At 46.2% G+C, this 21,163-nt stretch overlaps 1 protein-coding gene across 4 annotated transcripts in view; it reads right to left on the reverse strand.

The window, feature by feature from the left end:
* JADE2 (jade family PHD finger 2) overlaps nt 1-21,163 on the reverse strand; it is a 353,612-nt gene that overhangs the window by 129,238 nt on the left and 203,211 nt on the right. For all 4 annotated transcript variants that reach the window (XM_075344470.1, XM_075344469.1, XM_075344472.1 and 1 more), the window contains exons 5-6: nt 14,898-15,067; nt 9,144-9,355 (exon numbers count right to left, since the gene is read on the reverse strand). In XM_075344470.1, the coding sequence (XP_075200585.1) occupies nt 9,144-9,355; nt 14,898-15,067 (382 nt within the window). The remainder of the gene's footprint in view (nt 1-9,143; nt 9,356-14,897; nt 15,068-21,163) is intronic.

The raw sequence follows: 21,163 nt of genomic DNA on the forward strand, positions 1-21,163 counted from the left end.
TCCGACGAACGTCCAAAGAATGAAACACTTCCTCACCCGGAGTCCTAGGATGCTGACAGAAGGAAGGCAAGATGATGGACTGAGAACGGTGAAAATCCGAAACCACCTTGGGAAGGAAGGAAGGGTCCAGCTGAAAGACAATGCTGTCATCTCTGACGGTCAGGTAAGGCTCCCGAATAGACAATGCTTGAAGTTCCCCGACTCTACGAGCAGACGTAATAGCCACAAGAAAGGCAGTCTTGTGACCAAGAGAACGGATGTTACAGGAGGACAGCGGCTCAAAGGGAGACTGAGACAGTCCGGTAAGGACCACATTGAGATCCCAGCGAGGCGCCAGGACCCTCTGACGCGGACAGAGTCTACTAGCGGACACAAAGAAACGGCGGATCCAGCGATGATCCGCCAGAGCCGTGTCAAAGACTGCACTGAGTGCCGAGACCTGAACCTTCAGGGTGCTAGGCCGAAGGCCCAGGTCTAATCCACTCTGGAGGAAGTCTAGAATCTGCGCAACGTTAGGCCGGAGCGGGTCAGGAGGCCGAGAACCACACCAGGAGGAAAATTTCATCCAGATTTTATTGTAAATACTATTAGTCACTGGTTTACGGTTCTTCTGTAGAGTAGCCACAACCCTCTCAGAAAGTCCCTGGGCCCTCAGTGCCCAGGCCTCAGAAGCCAGGCAGCCAATTTGAGTTTCTGGGGCTCCGGATGGAAAATCGGACCCTGGGATAGTAAACTGGGGTCGGAACCCAGGAGGACCGGTCCGTCTATCCCGAGCGTCAGGATCAGGCTGTACCAACTCCTCCGAGGCCACAGAGGGGCTACCAGGATAGTTGTGGCTCCGTCGTCTCTGATCTTCCTCAGGGTCCGTGCGAGAAGAGGAAGTGGGGGGAAAGCGTAGGCGAGGCAAAAGGACCAATCGTGGCAGAAGGCGTCCACCCCCAAAGCCTTGTCCCGAGGGTTCAGGGAGAAATATGTTGCGACCTTGCGATTTCCTACCGAAGCAAAGAGGTCCACCTCTGGAGTACCCCACCTTGCCACCAGAGAGCAGAACACCGCTTGATCCAGACTCCATTCCCCCGGATGAACATCCCGACGACTCAGGAAATCTGCCTGAAGGTTTAGGGAGCCCTTTAGATGGACTGCAGAAAGGGATAGCAGGGACTGTTCTGCCCAGTGGAAGATCCGGGAAGACACAGACTTCAGGGCGCCCGATCGTGTACTGCCCTGATGGCGGAGATGTGCCACTGTGGTGACATTGTCCGAGTAGACCAGGACGTGAGAGTCCCGGACGAGATCCTGAGCCGCAAGGAGGGCTTCCCTGACCGCCCTGAGCTCCCGGTAGTTGGAGGATTGGGAGCTGACATAAGGACTCCAGACCCCCTGAAATGGGGAGTTTGCCACCATAGCACCCCATCCCCGCAGGCTGGCATCGGTTGTCAGTGTAACCAGGGGCGTCTGAGTCCAGGCAACCCCCACCTGCAGGTTGTTGGGCCGCAGCCACCAGAGAAGGGATGAGGAGACGGTCCCCGAGAGGCGAAACCGTCTGTTCAGGGAGGACGGGAGTCTGTCCCAATGCGCCAGGATATGATCCTGGAGACACCGAGAATGGGCCTGAGCCCACCTGACTGAGGGAATGCAGGACGTCATAGAACCCAGAGCCGACATAGCCGCTCGAAGGGTCGGGCGAGCCTGACGGTGAAGCTTGGAGATTTTGGCTAGCAGGGTCACTCTGTGGCCCTCCGGGAGAAAGGATGCCTGCCTGTCGGAGTCCAGCAGCACTCCGAGAAACTGCCGAGTGGAGGAGGGGTGCAACTGTGATTTTTTGAGATTGGGGATCCATCCCAAGGACCGAAGGATTCCTAAAGACTTCTCCACATGGCTCCGGAGGGTCTGAGCGGAGGGAGCCACGAGAAGAAAGTCGTCCAAATATGGAACCAGACAGATACCCTGCAATCGTATGAAGGCGACCACCTCTGCCATGATCTTTGAAAAGATCCTTGGAGCCGAGGAGATCCCGAAGGGAAGTACATTGAATTGGAAATGAAGCACTTCCTCCCCGTGTAGAACCGCAAACTTGAGGTATTGCCTGTGACACGGATGGATGGGCACATGGAAGTAGGCGTCCTTCAGATCTATGGAGGCCATCTGGTGGTGCAGACCTATCAGGGGAATAGCCGATTTCACGGACTCCATCTTGAACCGCCGGTACATGACCTGCCGGTTAAGACGCCGTAGATTGATGATAATCCGTACGTCGCCAGACGGCTTTTTGACAAGGAAGAGACGGGAGTAGTGGCCTATCCCTTCTTCCTGACTCTGGACTGGGGAAACGACCCCCGAGTGCAGTAACTCCTGAATCTTTGCGTACAGTAGAGCCTGGGAACCCTGCGACGCCAGAGCCGTGACACGGAGACCCGGAAGAGGGGAGGAGATGAATTCTATTAAGAGACCCTCTGAGACGATCTTCAGAACCCATTGGCAGGAGGTGATGGACCGCCACTGGGGAAGAAACGCCGAGAGTCGTCCCCCCACCCGAGCCGAGTCACTGTTTGTCCTGCTGAGGACGTTGTTGATGGGGAGGGATGAGGATGTTTCTCCCTCTACCCTTAGGATAGCTCCACCGGCCCGCCTTCCCTTTCCCTCTGGGCTGGAAGGCCTGAGGCATCGAGGGACGAAAGGACCGCTTCCTGGGGGGTCTAGGATCAGGCAAGGCCTTACGATCAGTCGCCTTGTCCAGAATATCATCCAGGGCAGGCCCAAACACCAAATACCCTTTAAACGGAAGGGAACAAAGTCTCATTTTGGAGGTGGAGTCTCCACTCCAGGCCTTAAGCCAGAGGGCACATCTGGCAGAGTCAGATAGAACCGAGGTCCTGGCCGCCAGGCGGACTGATTCCACCGAGGTATCTGCCAAAAAACTGGTAGCCTTCCTAAGTAAGGGAAGGGATTCCAGCAACTCATCCCGAGGGGTACCCTGGGAAATATGAGCCTCCAACTGGTCTAACCACCTAAGTAGGGACCGGGATACACAAGTGGAGGCAATGTTGGCCTGAATGGTAGAAGACGATGCCTCCCAGGATCGCTTCATGAGGCCCTCTACCTTCCTATCCATCTGATCTCTAAGTTGGGAAGTATCTTCAAAGGGAAGCGCCGTTTGTTTAGCTACGCTAGCCACCTGTACATCTACTTTGGGGGCCTCCCAATGTAACCCAGAAGTTTCCAGAGGAAACCGGCGTCTGGGCTCACTCTGGAAACGCTTCTCAGGAAATTCCCATTCCTGAGAGACAATATCCAGAATATTGGCATGAACCGGAAACCCTAATTGTTTGACGGTTTTCAGGCCAGCAAACATTTCATCCTGGATAGAGGGAAGAGACTGCACTTCCTCTAACCCCATAGTACTCCGAATCACCCCAATAAGATCCCCCAAATCTTCTGAGGGAAAAAGAAAGGACTGGTCAGACCTCCCGGAGGAAGAACCTTCATCGGGACCCTCCGAGGCGGAATCAGCATCCTCATGATCAGACGGGGCTGACTGGAGTTTCGTTTTCTTTGGGGAAGAGGGGCCAGGAGCAGAGAGGGAGGCTAGTGAGGCCTGAATCTCCTGCTTCATCATGGACCGTAGTTCGTCTACCAGGGACGGTTGTTCAGCCCTAATAATCTGGTCCGTACACTGTTGGCAAAGCTTCTTATCCCAGACTGCAGGTAGCTTTTTTACACAGACTGGACACTTTTTAATCTTTTCAGTCCGTTCATAGCGGTCAGGCTTATCCGGTTTCTCTGACTTCTCTGACTTCTCTGACTTCTCTGACTTCTCTGACTTCTCTGACTTCTCTGACTTCTCTGACTTCTCATTTTTGTCAAATTTCTTAGTGGCCTTGTCCTCCTGGAAAACACAGACCAGAAAGAGCCATAAATATCCGCCTGAGACCTATGCATGAGGGACCACCCCCCTTCCGTACTTACTGTGGCAGGTGGAACACTGGGCTCTGCAGATGCAGCTGCAGGGGAAGACATGTCAGGGAGCACAGCAGCAAACCTTACCGTGAATCTGAAGTCTTCAAGGCAGCCCTTATGCAGAAGGGCCTGCCCCCCCCAGTGATCGGGAACCTTCCCCGCCTCCTGCATCCGGTCCCTGACAGGCCGTGTCAGCATCGGCGTGTCCTCCCCGCTGCCTCCGTGACCGGAAGTGCCCAACCGGAAGTTCGCTAGACCGGAAGTCCCGCCCGCGGTAGCACTTCCGGATCGCCCAGCAGCGTGCATGCAGGAAGCGGCCGGCGGCTCAGGGAGGACGCCGGCCGGGGAGCTACACAGCCTGCATCACCCCAGAGGAGTTCCGGAAGGCTGGAGCAGCGGTCCCCCACAGCGTGAGGGAACAGTAGGGGAGGAGCGGCGAAGGCCCGACCGATACTGCCCGGCTTAAGGTAGGAACAAACAAACAAACAAAAAAAAAAAATATATACTGTAGTTCGCCGGCCACCACAGCATAGGAGAAAAAGAAAACCTCTCCATGCCCCATGGGGACAGGAAAGACACTGGCTATGGGAGGTGGGAGGGTCCTTTTAAACCTCTTGTGCTTCCTGTCCCAATTAGGGCGTGGAGAGACAACCTCCTATGCTGTCGTGGAAGGGACTAGAGAAAATTGCTCACAGCTGCTGAGGTCACTGATTGGTTGCAGTGCTGTCAACCTTTTTTTGTTTCAGTTCACTTTTTCCGTCATATATCTGTCAGAAGAAGAGTTTGTTCTGTCCTTGTAGGGAAGTGGAGTATAGTTGGGTGCACACCAATGGCACATCTGACACTTTTGAACAAGGGTGCTATTACCATGTGGGACATTATTACCATAGGGGACAGAAGGGGTGGACATATCATTGGTGAAGGATCTTCCTCCCTGATGAAGCAACAACACCCTGGCGAAACATGCGTTGGGGGTCCTTAGATCTTATTTCGGGGGCGTGTGATGGTGCAGGATTAGTCCTGGATAAGAATTTGCACTTAGCACTTTAGGTAAAGTTGATCCCAAATTGCTTTTGATGTTGTACTATCTTTTGCATTTGGAAGCCTCTCATGCTTCATTGATGTCATAGTACATGGCATATAGTCATCTTTTTGGGGAATACTAGGCATCCTTGTGCTATTTATTTCCCTCTATCTCATTTTGGGTATACTGTCCTACTTCATGTACACCATCGTTGCCCTCTCATGTTTGGTTTAAGGGGTACTTTGCACGCTGCGACATCGCTACTGCGATATCGTCGGGGTCATATCGAAAGTGACGCACATCCGGCGCCAGTAACGACAATCGCAACGTGTAAAGCCTAGATGCACCGATAAACGATCGCAAAAGCGTCGTAAATCAGTGATCTGTGTAGCGTCGGACATTTTCATAAAGTCGCACCCATAGGAGATACGATATTGTTTTTCGTTCCTGAGGCAGCACACATCGCTGTGTGTGAAGCCGCAGAAGCGAGGAACATCTCCTTACCTGCCTCCACTGGAAATGCAGAAGAAAGGAGGTGGGCGGGATGTTTACGTCACGCTCATCTCCGCCCCTCCGCTTCTATTGGCCGCCTGCCGTGTGACGTCGCTGTGACGCCGCACGACCCACCTCATTAGAATGGAGGCGGGTCGCTGGCCAGAGCGACGTCGCAGGGCAGGTGACTGCGTGTGAAGCTGCTGTAGCGATAATGTTCGCTATAGCAGCTATCACAAGATATCGCATGTGCGACGGGGGAGGGTACTATCACGCTCGGCATCGCAAGCATCGGCTAGCGATGTCGCAGCGTGCAAAGTACCCCTTAGACACAATGATTTTATATGTGTCTGTGTGTAGTCATAATCAAATAAATACATTTGTTACTTTTGCACAATATACTCTCGTTCTCCTGTTCATGTATATCTTTGGTGCAACCTGTGCGACCGCACAGGGGCCCAAGAGGTGAGAAGGGCCATTTCTACTTCCAAAGCAGGGGAAATTGTGAATTTTGATAAGCTTCTGAGCTGCAAAGGTCCCATATATTGTTCTTGCACAGGGGCCCTTTTCTGGTTGTGTCCGCCAGTGCATGTAAGGTACCAAAAAGACACATTACTACTGCCCTGGGCCATTTGCAAGATTACAGCACTACGATTTTTGTTTATAGCTTCAAGAAGGGATAAGAAGAATAAATGTCTGTGTGTTACATTCTTCAGAGATACGTTGAGGAAAGAAAAAGTTGTCATGGTGGTCTGGGCCGGATGGAGAAGAAAATGGAAAATGAAGAACTATGATCAGACAGAAGGTCACTGGATTTATCTATACACCGTCTACAAAACACCTACATACAACTGGTATCTACCAAAATACGGGCACTGTGTGGTGGTAACATTGGCCTTAGTACAGAAGTTTCTGTTTATTACCAATATGATAGTAATTTGTGTTATGGCCTGACCGTAAAATTGGTCTTAAATAGTAACCATCATTACAATTTGTATTTAATAAATCAATAGTACAAGTGAAAATATATTTATCAGAGAAGTCTGATTTTTTTTTCTCTGCCAGAATTGATCAGTCATTATCAAAATTCTCAAATCTGAGGTAAAATCTGTATTCAGTGAAGGCTTTCCCATTACGGAGATAGGAGATGGCGGCTATTACTGATGATCTATAGAGAAGAGGGAGGAGCTATGCCTCTAGCTCCACCCTCTGCCTCTAGCTCCACCCTCTCATCCGTAACGACTGTCATCTCCTATCTCAGTTATGGGAAAGTCTTCACTGAATAAGATAAGATGTATTACAAAGTTGCTGATTTTCATGCGTACTACTGATTTATGAAATAAGAATGAAAAAGGATGGTTACCCTTTAAGCCCGCCATACACATTAGATGGCTGTTAGTCAAACAATGGTGTAGCCAATTGTTTGGCTGGCTCTCCTATACACAGGAATGCATGTTTGCCCGAGAGCTCCGTTGTTCTCTTAGAGAGCCATTGCTGGAAATATTTTATGGCGGCTTATCTATGCGAAAACAAATATATTTGCAGCCCAAAATCGCACATGCCAGAATCTTAACACAACTCCCAGCAATTGCCAGCGGTCCCCACACAGACGAGCCAGTCACTATCTGCAGGTTCACCTGACATTAGTCTAATGTGCTTTATTACGTTAGGTTTGGTTCAGTAACCATATGGCGGTATTATTCATAGATTATATGCAGATCTTTAGTTATCTGCAGGTAATATCTACAACATTGCTTGATTTATTATTGTGTTATATGAGATATTACATACGACGAGGTGACATTTACATTTGCAGAAAGGGTAATAAGCCATGAGAATACAGTGAGGCCTCATCTTTTTTTCTTATGTGGAAAAAACTGCCCAATTTTCCTCAGTGTTTGGTCAGTGTGTCATCAGTTTTTCTTCTATGCAAAAATAAGCGATGGAGGTTTCTTGAGCTTCTCCTGTCCAACAGTCAGAGGTGAACAGACATCACTAGGAAGCCACTAAGATGCAGTCAGTCAGCTCTCTGAGGTGCTCATAGACTTCCAATAGTTTGATCCTTGATTTGGATCAAAGACAGACATGTCTCCAATGTTTTCTTGTGGACACTTGGTCTGCTATACAAAGAATTGTGACTTGCCAAATACTAGAATGGCTATGTGTCCAGACTGTGGAAAATACGGACAGAATATGTATATGATAAATGGACATCTGAGGCCTTACATTTAGTGATGAGCGAGCAATGCTATGCTTGGTTGGATGCTCGGATGGGCTTGACTCGTGTACAGAGTATAACGGAAGTCAATGGGGGAAATTTTCCGGAAAATTCTAACCCTCCTCCCGACTTCCATTATACTCAGGTACTCAAGTCAAGCTCATCCGAGAGTCCAACTGCTTATTATGAGAACCGAGCCCCCGAGTATGGTAGTGCTCGATCATTACTGCTCCTTACCAGAACCGAGCCCTCGAGTATGGTAGTGCTCGATCATTACTGCTCCTTACCAGAACCGAGCCCCCGAGTATGGTAGTGCTTGATTATTACTGTTCCCTACGAGTAACGAGCCCCCGAGTATGGTAGTGCTCGATCATTACTGCTCCTTACGAGTAACAAGCACCCGAGTATGGTAGTGCTTGATCATTACTGCTCCCTACGAGTAACGAGCCCCCGAGTATGGTAGTGCTCGATCATTACTGCTCCTTACGAGTAACAAGCACCCGAGTATGGTAGTGCTCGATCATTACTGCTCTTTACAAGTAACGAGCACCCGAGTATGGTAGTGCTCGATCATTACTGCTCTTTACAAGTAACGAGCACCCGAGTATGGTAGTGCTCGATCATTACTGCTCTTTACAAGTAACGAGCCCCCGAGTATGGTAGTGCTCAATCATTACTGCTCTTTACAAGTAACAAGCACCCGAGTATGGTAGTGCTCGATCATTACTGCTCTTTACAAGTAACGAGCCCCCGAGTATGGTAGTGCTCGATCATTACTGCTCTTTACAAGTAACGAGCCCCCGAGTATGGTAGTGCTCGATCATTACTGCTCTTTACAAGTAACGAGCACCCGAGTATGGTAGTGCTCGATCATTACTGCTCTTTACAAGTAACGAGCACCCGAGTATGGTAGTGCTCGATCATTACTGCTCTTTACAAGTAACAAGCACCCGAGTATGGTAGTGCTCCTCATCACTACTTATATTTCATGACTGAACACATAACAGGTCAAGACATTTATTAGCTTCTCAGTTTCTGAATACTGCTTAGGACTTAGCTTATGAACATTAGGGTAAGAAGGGACGGGTAAAGCGGCATGTTGTCAGGAAAACAAGCGTGGCTTTGTTAAAAAAAGGAGGTGGTCTGTTTTAATAAAAAAAAAAAAAAAGAAAAAAAAAAAAAAACACCCAAAGGCAAATTTCCCTGATGGTGGCAAGTATGGCATACAGAGAAGACATGCAGAATGGGCTCTCATATAGATACGTCAGTGCCTTCAACATCACATCCCGATTCTAGACTCTAGAACTATTTCTTTGCATTGCCAGAACCATTCAATACCTTCAATATAATCAATAAATTAACCAACAACTAAAACTGTAAGAAAACTCCTGACCTAAGGGTGAGAGAAGAGCCATTTCATTGCCAGTGGATGTAGAATACTGTTTCCTTTACCTGGTGCACGCAGACATTGCACTTATCACAGAAGACCATCTCATTCCCATCCTCCCCTTCAGGTGAGCGGCACACGTCACAGACGACATCTTCATCATACTCAATCCCCAAGCCTTCCTCTGTCTCAATGGCAACATTCATGTTCTGATAGCAGAGCATCTCGAACTCCTCCAGGAGCTTCTCAAAGGTGAGCTCGTCCAGCAATGGCATCTCTGCACATAAAGGTACGAAGAGTAATTAGTCAAAGGAAATAAGATGAGTATTCAGTCATTTTAGCATTTCATATCGGAGATGGAAAAGGCATTCTGCCACCGATTCATCTAAGCAATTTAGCCAGATAACTGGTGTAAACTGCTTTGAAAGGTTGCCAAATGTTGGTGCAACTCCAAGTTGCGCAATTTTTTTGCGACTTATTGGTGACTTCACATTGGTTTCTCCCAGCTCTGCTAAGGGTATGTGCGCACGTGTGCGTATTACATGCAGTTACGCTGCGTTCTGCACCGCAGCGTAACTGCATGCGTCCTGCGTCCCCAGCACAATCTATGGAGATTGTGCAGGAGCCGTGCGCACGTGGCATGTTAGAACGCAGCGATTCGGCTGCTTGCTGAATCGCTGCGTTCTAAGAAGTGACATGTCACTTCTTTCGTGCCTTCTGCATGCTGTCTATAGGGAGAGGCAGCATGCAGAGCGCACGAATCTGCCGGCACCAAGCGCTTCAGAACGCAGCTTTTCAGCTGCGCTCTGAAGCGCACATTTTCGGTGCGGTGCAGAGCGCACACGTGCGCACATACCCTTATATGGGTAGAGCTGGGCAGAACGAGGTGCAGCGAGGGCGAAACGATACAGCTCGTCTAATTCAAGCTGTAATGTTCCTTACTCCACAAATCGTACTCAGGTCAGGATTTGATGTCAACTCTCTCACTCATCAAGACGGCAAGAAAATTGATGAATTCAGGCAAATTGCTTTATCAGTTTTCTGAAAACTTATCAGCCAACAAATTCTACTTAAGGCGGCGTCACACACGCCAATATATCGTGCGATCGCACCCGCCCCCGTCGTTTGTGCGTCATGGGAAATTCATTGCTCGTGTCGCACAAAGTCGTTAAACCCCCGTCACACGTACTTACCTCCCTAACGACATCGCTGTGGGCGGCGAACATCGTCTTCCTGAAGGGGGAGGGACGTTCGTTGTCACAGCGACATCACACAGTGGCCACCCAATAGAAGCGGAGGGGCGGAGATTAGCGAGACGTAACATCCCGCCCACCTCCTTCCTTCCGCATTACCGGCAGGACGCAGGTAAGCTGTGTTCGTCGTTCCCGGGGTGTCAAACGGAGCGATGTGTGCTGCCTCGGGAACGATGAACAACCGGCGTGCAGAAGAAGGAACGACTTTATGAAAATGAACGACCTGTCAACGAGCAACGATAAGGTGAGTATTTTTGCTCGTTCACAGTCGTTCGCAGCTGTTACACGCTACGATATGTCTAACAATGCCGGATGTGCGTCACAGAATCCGTGACCCCGACGACATATCGCCCGATATATCGTAGCGTGTGACGCTGCCCTTACACAGTACCTTTAAGGCCCTATGTGCATGCTGCAGGTTTTTTTTTTATAAGTTTTTGCTGCATTTTTTGGTGCAGTTTGTTGCCCAAATCTTCATGTCTATCTTTCTCCCAGCAAAGTCTATAAGAATTCTGAAGTGCTGTGCACACGTTGCTTCTTTTTCCCTTGCAGTGTGTCAATTCTTGGTATTTTTGACCTGCATTTTTTAGCAGGTGCATTTTCAGGTGCAGAAAATTAATGCTCCTAATCCGCAGCATGCGCACACACCCTTAAAGTGGTTTTCCAGTTCTGTAAAATTATCAGTAACTGTTTACTGTATAAGGGTGCAGTTCTATACTTCAGCAGTGGTTGTGCATTGTACTTCACATAAGTACAGCTAAGGGTACTTTCACACTTGCGTTTTTTTCCTTCCGTCACAATCCGTCCTTTTGGAAAACAGCGGAATCAGTTAACGGATTCCGCTCTTTCCCATAGACTTGTCTGGATGACGGATTGTGCCAAAAGGACCTGCGTTGCTTCTGCTGGGCGACGCTCCGTTGCTTCCGCCCAGCGGGAGGAACGCAGCATGTAACATTTTTTTGAGCAGCGGAATCCTCAGGATTTCACTGCGCATGCTCTCTCTGGCTCCCTGCACCCGTAACTAAGATAAATATCGGGTAACCAAGCAAAGTGCCTTGCCTAGTTATACCCGATATATACCCTGGGCATGTGTGCAGGGAGCCCAACACTTCCCCGCTTGGCTCCGCCCCCTCCCGCACTCCACTCCGCATGTATGTACACACACACACACACACACACACACACTCACCTGTCCTCAGCGCCATGGCCCCGCTCGGCTCCACCTCGCACTCCGCCCCCGCACACATTCTCGGCGGCCGAGCGATCAGCTGATCACCCGGCGGCCGGCTACTGGGAGCGATCAGCTGATCACCCGCCGACCGGCTACTGGGAGCGATCAGCTGATCACCCGGCGACCGGCTGCTGTGAGCGATCAGCTGATCGTTCACAATAGTCTGCCGTCGGTAAACTGTAAAAAAAAAATAATAAATAAATAAAAACGGATTCCGTTGTTTTGCAGCATCCGTTGCATCCGTTGTGCGACTATATGCAACACATCCGTTGTATCCGTCACACAACGCAATGCAACGGATACCGTTCAACGCAAGTGTGAAACTAGCCTTAGTCCTATTGACGTGAACCAAACCTTGACACAACCGCTTACAAAAGTACAGAGCCATGCCGCATAAACATTTACAGGGATGGGACCCATTCCAGAGTGCTACTGACCCTTCAAATAGCTGCACAGAGGAGGTGGTGACAGTAGACCCTCATTGATCTAAAAGGAACCAGGCAGCACGGTGGCTCAGTGGTTAGCACTGCAGTCTTGCAGCGCTCGGGTCCTGGGTTCAAATCCCACCAGGACAACATCTGCAAGAAGATTAATGTTCTCCCCGTGTTTGCGTGGGTTTCCTCTGGGTACTCTATTTTCCTCCCTCACTCCAAAGGCATACTGATAGGGACTTCAGATTGTGAGCCCCACTGGGGACAGTGTTGCCAATGTAAGGAAAGCGCTGTGGAATTAATGGCGCTAGCCAAGTGAATAAATATTATTATTATCCGATTCATGCTGCCCGAACCACCGACAGCATGAACCAAACACTGGCTTCATGAAAACTCTGGTTGTTCAAAGCTGTGTGTATTTAGTATGGCCATAGTGTGTGTACTATGGTTGTAGCAAAGCTATGTGTGTACTATAGCCATAGCGTTTATGCGCTATGGCTGTAACAGAATGTGTGTGTGTGTAAATATTTATGGTTGTAGCAGAGCTGAGTGTGTGTGTACTATGACCACAATATGTGTACTATGGCTATAGTAGATCTGATTGTGTGTATTATGGCTGCAGCAGATCTGAGTGTCTGTATTATGGCTGTAGCAGAGCTGTATGTGTAAAACGTGAATGTAGCAGGAACGTGTCCATATACACTGCCTTTCGAAAGTATTCGGCCCCCTTGAATTTTTCAACCTTTGCCCACATTTCAGGCTTCAAACATAAAAATAAAAGTTTTAATGTGATGGTGCAGAATCAACAAGTGGGACACAATTGTGAAGATGAACAAAATTTATTGCTTATTTTAAACTTTTGTAAAAAAAATAAATAAACTGAAAATTGGGGCGTGCAATATTATTCGGCCCCTTTACTTTCAGTGCCGCAAACTCACTCCAGAACTTCATTGAGGATCTCTGAATGATCCAATGTGGTCCTAAATGATTGATGATGATAAATATAAGCCTCCTGCGTGTAATCTAGTTTCCATATAAATACACCTGCTCTGTGATCATCTCAGTGTTCTGTGTAAAGCGCAGACAGCATCATGAAAACCAAGGAACACAACAGGCAGGTCCGTAATACTGTTGTGGAGAAGTTTAAAGCCGGATTTGGTTACAAAAAGATTTCCAATACTTTAAACATCCCAAGAAGCACTGTGCAAGCGATCATATTGAAAGGAGTATCATACCACTGCAAATCTACAAAGATCTGACCATCCCTCAAAACTTTCATCTCAAACAAGGAGAAGACTGATCAGAGATGCAGCCAAGAGGCCCATGACCACTCTGGATGAACTGCAGAGATCTACAGCTGAGGTGGGAGAGTCTGTCCATAGGACAACAATCAGTCGTACACTGCACAAATCTGGCAAGAAGAAAGCCATTTCTCAAAAGATATTCATAAAAACTCTTGGTTAACGTTTGCCACAAGCCACCTGGGAGACACACCAAACATGTGGAAGAAGGTGCTCTGGTCAGATGAAACCAAAATCGAACTATTTGGGCACAATGCCAAACTATATGTTTGGCGTAAAAGCAACACAGCTCATCACCCTGAACACACTATCCCCACTGTCAAACATGGTGGTGGCAGCATCATGGCTTGGGCCTGCTTTCCTTCACCAGGGACAGGGAAGATGGTAAAAATTGATGGGAAGATGGATGGAGCCAAATACAGGACCATTCTTGAAGAAAACCTGTTCGAGTCTACAAAAGATCTGAGACTGGGACGGAGATTTGTCTTCCAACAAGACAATGATCCCAAACATAAAGCAAAATCTACAATGGAATGGTTCACAAATAAACGTATCCAGGTGTTAGAATGGCCAAGTCAAAGTCCTGACCTGAATCTAATCGAGAATCTGTGGAAAGAGCTGAAAACTGCTGTTCACAAACGCTCTGCATCCAACCTCACTCAGCTCCAGCTGTTTGCAAAGGAAGAATGGAAAAGAATTTCAGTCTCTCGATGTGCAAAACTGATAGAGACAAACCCCAAGCGATTTACAGCTGTAATCGTAACAAAAGGTGGTGCTACAAAGTATTAACTTAGAGGGGCTGAATAATATTGCACGTCCCAATTTTCAGTTTATTATTTTTTATAAAAGTTTAAAACAAGCAAAAAATTTGGTTCAACTTCACAATTGTGTCCCACTTGTTGATTCTTCACCATAAATTAAATTTTTTTATCTTTATGTTTAAAGCCTGAAATGTGGGAAAAGGTTGAAAAATTCAAAGGGGCCGAATACTTTCGCAAGGCACTGTATTAAGATCTGGTCATTTCTTCTTCCGAACACACTAGATCAGGGTTCCCCCTCATTTTTTACCATGAGAGCCACCCACATTCAGTTCCGAGAAATGGTCAAGAGCCACATTCCTTGCAAAGAAATTGTAGTACCCCCTGTATGCCCCATTTGAAACTTATAATTGTGTGACCTCTTCAAAAGTAATAATGGGCCCAGGGCCCCCTTATAAAAGGTAGAAATGCCCTTTTATTAAGTAATAATGTACCAAATGCCCCTTATAAAGTAATAATGTTGTGACCATCACTTATAAAGTAATACTACACCATCAAAAAGCAATAAAGTGAAAAGTAATACAATAAAAGTAATAATCTAAATGCTCCTTATCAAGTGAATCCCATAAAACTGTATGAAATTAAGACCCTTTGATGAAAAACAAAAAAAACTCCTGAACTAATCCATGAGAAAATCAATCCCATGTAATCTCGCCTGTCAGTGTCATTACTATGTGGATGAAATATTTGTGAAATAGCACTGTCCAAGATCAAGGTATAACGAGCAGACCCTGACCAGTGACCCCTGTGTAGTAGCCATGAATGCCGTCCTCATCTACACATACCCAATCTTCTGAACTCTGCGTTAACAAGCTCCATCCAATATTTGTCCACCTCATCCAGGTCGTATCTGCAGGTTCTATGCGGCAGAGTCCGGAAGCCCCCTGGATGCCTTAATTCAGGTAATGAGTCTTCTGTTGGTGATGAGGCGCTGTCCTCCAACGTTTCAATCAACCTAAGCCGAAACAAAAGAGGAGTCATACTATTTTAATCAAATTCCATGATGCCATAATAAAAAACACCCGACCCTTTGTCTTATTCTTATTTTAAATGGCCAATATTTACAATACATAATAACTCTCATAGCAATAAAACGGATAGGACATGGGAAGATTTGCTCCACACAAACCAGGATTTTGAGGTTTTTCTTACAATTATGATTATGGTCTATGAAGGATTGTTCCGACAATATATTTGGCATTTCTAAGTTCCCGGACATAAAACCTAATTGTTCAATTAGTACAAAAATGATCCTTTATATAAATATTACTGTAACATGTTATGGTGAGAGGACACCAAAAGAACACGAAGAGAACAAGAACGTAACAGGGATAGTTTGGGTCACACTTACATATTCCTTTAAACACGTAGCCCTGTAGGGAATATCACCTTTACTTTTAAGCTCCTTTCCTCTTCTATCCAGAAAATACAATTTACTTCCTATGCTAATTTTGGTGCTCACTGTCACCTTGGCGTAGACGACCTCCCATTGTTACGTTCATCACACCGCCTTCCTCTCTTGAGTAACAGTGCTCACTTACCCGGAGTGTTTCCGATTTGTAGAAGGCATGAATTTAGGAATTATGATGTGGATATATGTTAAATGTCTGTGAAGGGAACACCCATTAAAGGTGCTGTGTATAAGAATGTCAGCAGTGTCTAACATTCTCTTATAAGCTGCATGCCATGTAAAAGTATATGTAAAACTACATGGTCCAAAAGCGGGCATAGATCCTGACCTTGCAGACATTTAGCACTTTATGCTGGATTTATTATTGCAATTTTCATGATTACATTACAAAGCTGAAAACTGCCAAGACGTTATTGTTAGCAGCAGGGGAGGATTAATAGTGGCCATGGCCTTGAGCAGTTTAGAAAGTGTGGACCACCCCCAGCACCCGATGTATTATGTGACATGTTACAGGGTTCCCTTCATAGGGCACGTGATTAACACACAGGTGCTCTGGAGCACATCTGCAGATGCAAAACAAGAGAGACAGCGGTGCTTAAAACGCGCTGCATAATTTCTTTTTCCCCTTATGTACAGTATGAACTCTCACACAGTCGTCATATATATCACATAACCCCCTATATACAGTGTGAGACCCCACAGACTCCCTATATTCAGTGTAAGTTCACACATAGCCTCCATGTATACAGTATGTTCCCCCACATAGCATCCCTATATATAGTATGTGCTCTCAAATAGCATCCCTATACACAGTATGAGTCCTCACCGCCTCCTGTATACAGTATGTGCCCTTACATAGCATTCCTATATACAGTATGTGCCCTTGTGTAGCCCCCTATAACACATATGAGCCTTGCTATAGCCTCCCTATATACAGTACGAGTTCTCACATAGCCTCCTATATAATGTATGAGAGCCCACACAGTCCCCCCATGTTCACTGAGCACTCACACATAGCCTCCCTATACTCAGGCACACATCCAACACACACACATATTATATTATATTATATATATATATATATATATATATATATATATATATATTATGCAACAAAAACGCATACTCACTTAAATGCCTTATGCCTTTCCCCTGGCACTTTGCTCCGGTCCCCTGGATATTTATTCTTATGGTCGGCACGTACATGCTGGTGTCGGCGCAATGACAGCACATCAAATAGGCAACAGAGATTTGCCCCCCTCATTAAAACATTATAATGAGGGCAGTCTGGCCGTGGGCCCTCCCTGACCCCAGGTGGTACACCAGATTGCCCTGCTTATAATCCACCCATGGTCAGGGGTTATAAATGGTGCAACCATTTTAACACCATCCACAAAACATTCGTGGAATGCTTAAGAATTAATGGGCAAAGCCAGTGAAGATGTAGACCTTGTACAACAATAAGAATGTGTCAACCAATAGGCACCATTTCGGAAAGGATCAATGAATTTGTTCCCTGTATATTGTAAACCCCGTCTACAATTCATACAGTGATTTTCCCATCCGTATAATGGCAATGTGTAAGTATTAAGACAGCAGACTTGGCCTGTAACTGTACTTCCTCTGTGGCATGGCACAGAACTGCTGTGGACCTAGAAACCTAGACTTGACCTCAAATCTTAAGTAACTGCTCTGTTTTGCAAGCAGACAGATTCTAACCAGGCCCCGAGCGCTCACCAACAAATGCCAGCAAAGTAATTTAATAGTACAATACAATATTGTTTAGATCAAAAGCTCTGAGGCTGCCACTGTTCATCTAAAATCAAGCCAGACAATGAAAGTGAAATCCCCCTCTGCAGTTAGAAGGCTTTAGGGTAGTACCTCTAGATAACGGCTCATTGTAGCGGTGGAAGCTGTCGCCTCCTTAAGCATTTAGAGGCTGTCTTATTCGTGAGCATGCCGTGAATTGTGGTTGCATTTTTAGAAAGCAAAGCTCGGATCCCAGCCAAAACAGAACGACAGAATAATATAAATCACGCTAAACAATGTGGATAATTGCATTCTAATTTCCTTGCATAGATTATAACAATTGCAGCAGATTATGACCTCTGTGTGAACTGAGCTAAATCACACTTCGGTTATGGAATACTAGAGCAATGTTATGTTTCATTTCCATTGATGAAGAAAGGAACACTTCTCTTTCTTTAAATAAATTGTTTGGGGATTACACATAATTGGATAGCCCGGCTGCCTTAGCATGGCCATTTAGTACAAATGCTGTATGCAGTATTATTTTTTAGTTGTACTAATGTCCCTAAACAGTCATAGGCAATATGAGCACTAGGCGTATTTATTTCAGGGTGTAAAATCCGCTATGCATTACAGCAGGTACGTTGTAGAAGCGATTTTATAAAATCTCACCCACACACTGTAAGGAATATCTGCAGCGTAAAATGACTGATAGATTTGAAATCTGCAGCAATTCAATGTTTGCTACAGATTTTACCATTTTTCGTCGAAAAGTGGCTTTTTGGTACTCACCTTGAAATATCTTGCTCTTGCCTTCATTAGGGCCCCGGCAAACCATGGGCTGAAGTGTGCTGCCACTAAGAACACACCTCTAAAAAGGTTAGCTCCTCTTCAGCACATTATCTCGGTCTACCAGAACAAATCTATTCAGTTAAGGGTGCTTTACACGCTGCAACATCGCTAACGATATATCGTCGGGGCCACGTCGTTCGTGACGCACATCCGGCGCCGTTAGCGACATCGCAGCATGTGACACCAATGAGCAACAATAAACGAGCGCAAAAACGTGAAAAATCGTTGCTCGTTGACACGTCGTTCATTTCCTTAATATCATTTCTGCTGCAGGTACGATGTTGTTCGTCGTTCCTGCAGCAGCACACATCGCTTTGTGTGACACCGCAGGAACGACGAATATCTCCTTACCTGCCTCAACCGGCAATGAGGAAGGAAGGAGGTGGGCGTCATTTTCCGGCCGCTCATCTCCGTCCCTCCTCTGCTATTGGACGGCTGCCGTGTGACGTTGCTGTAACGCCGAACGCACCTCCCCCTTGAAGGAGGGATTGTTCGGCATCAACAGCGACGTAGCAGAACAGGTATGTGCGTGTGACGCAGCCGTAGCGATAATGTTCGCTACGGCAGCGATCACCACATATTGCACCAACGACAGCGATGTCGCAGCGTGTAAAGCACCCTTTAGTGTAAAAGCAGTAGGAGAAGCAAAATAAAGACTACCCAAACAAGTGCAGTGTTCACCAAATTTTGAGAAAGCTATTTTACGGTGAATATCAAAATCATCTATTCTTGGACGCCTTACTGTGGGACACAGGAAATCATGGGATGTTCTAAAGCTGTCCCTGTGGTGGGAAAACTAATAATATTGCAGAAGGAAGAACAGCAATCCCTCACGGTACCACTCGAATGACTGCCAATTGCAGCACCCTTCTGCCAAAATCTGACACAAAGGTAAAAGCTCTACAAAGATGTTAAATGAAGATTAAAGTGTGGCCTTATGGAGTAGAACAGATATGTGTCGAATGGCTCCTACTACTTGGGTGTAGTGGGCTGTGCACCGGTTGGTGGTGCCCTGGCTTAGAACAATCTTCCGGAATGACTGATTGAATCCCGTGAGCAGGTAGCTTGTGATATGGCCAGACCTCTGCAAGGGCCTACCGGAATGACAAAGTATTACGCACTCAATGGGTAGCTGATAAAGCATTCTGCTACTGCTTACATCAGAAGGAAACAAACCATTCAAAGGGTTTACATTTATTTTATATAAACAATGGCCAAATGATACATGTAAAATGTTATTCTTTGTATGTGGCAGACAGATACCCAATGATCAAGGGAGAACGAGCCAGACTGAAGGTGGACACAGACTCTAGTCCTCAATAAAACAGTGCAAAACAGGTACAGAAAACAAAAGGACAAATGTTAAAGGGGTGGTCCGAAGGCTGAAGAATTTTTTTTATAAATCCCTACCTATTGTTTTAATATAAACTAATTTCTAATATGACTACATTAAAAATTCCCTATCCTTCCCTCCAGTACACTATCTAACTACTTTTAATTTTTTTTCTACACTTCTTATCTGATGACATTTTGTTTTAGAATCCCATTCTTTGCGGAGATACTCAAACAAAGCATCATCAGGGGGAAGAGACTCCGTTCACTACTACAGCCTCTGCCCCCTCCCTGGAACGAAGACATTTGCAGAGTGACAGCACACAGTGTTCCGGGCTCAGATCAGTAGAGCTAGAAACTGTGCAGTGCAGCGAGCATCATCAGAGTGCGGTGTCAGGGTACCTGGCGGCTATCAGAGGTTTAAATTATTGACAATGAAAGCACTTACAGGCCCACCAAGACATTCATGTAGTTTCAAAGAGTTTCAAGTCTGCAAGTGATAGAGCGGCAAATTTGTTTTTAACTATATGATAATTTAGCCTCTGTTTGACATTAGATAAATCTAGGTTCTGCTGCTTCCAAGATGTGCAATGATTTGTTTAGAAGTTAAAAAGGACAATAAAAATTTTATTTTATCTGGTCTGGAATGGGAAACACATTCAAGTTGAGTCGACACACGCAGGCTGGCCATGCACATTAGATGGCTGTTGGCCGATCTGTGCTTCGGATGATCATTCAGGCGACAGCCATCTCAGCTGACTCTTGCTTAGAGAGAAGTGCCAACTTGAGACTAATGTGTATAGGGGCTTTAAAGTATTTCTGTCCAGAATCTAAATTACCCATGCACTTTTGATAGCTTTCGGTAAACCATTACAGCTATCTTGTCCAACTCTCCCACACACGCGAGTGGTCACTTGACCAAACATTCTTTTGTTCGCTATGAGAGTACCTTTTTTTAGACAACTCTGGTGGCAGCTTTACCTCTTAAAAGAACAAATGCATCTTAAGGCTGAAATTTGATATTTTGAATTTTTATCTTTTCTGACATCCATCACGGAAGAGTTAGGGACCCACTTTCAGCCGAACCTGTCCATACTGGCAGGTTCGAACAATGTTAATTTAATGTGTACGAGGGCCATATCTACACTCCCTGACAGAAGTTCTGTCGCTTATCCATGTTATGTAAATAAAAGCTTATAACCTGACTTTAAATTCATCCATTGGTCTTATAAATTACTCTTTTGAAAGCTGAAACCCTCCCAAATTTGGTTTAGGTTATGAAAATAAACTTGCTGCAAAGCTGAAATATTGAGCATTTAATGAACACAGAAAGGTCAGATTTTGGCAAGACAAAAGTTTTGTCGCCTTGTCATATAATGCACCCAATCCTAGTTTACATCCTCACCTGTGCTCACTAAATGATCGTTTGTATAAAAAGAAACCCAGCACCCCAGACCTTCACTTGAACTGCAACTTGACCTCTGACAACATGCAAAAAATCCACCCTGCGACCAAAGCCTTGATTATCAAGAGGCTGAAGACCAGATCCACTGCAGAGGTGGCTGGCACCTCTAATGTGTCTCAGCATCAAGTACAAAGAATTAAAAGAAGATTTGAAGAGACTGGAGATGTTTTTGACAACCCCAAGTTTGGCAGAACCCACAAGACAACTGCTCAGGAGGAACGTTTGTTGGTTAGAAAATCCAA

This window comes from Anomaloglossus baeobatrachus, chromosome 4 (assembly GCF_048569485.1).
Source record: "Anomaloglossus baeobatrachus isolate aAnoBae1 chromosome 4, aAnoBae1.hap1, whole genome shotgun sequence".
NCBI classification, from domain to species: domain Eukaryota; kingdom Metazoa; phylum Chordata; class Amphibia; order Anura; family Aromobatidae; genus Anomaloglossus; species Anomaloglossus baeobatrachus.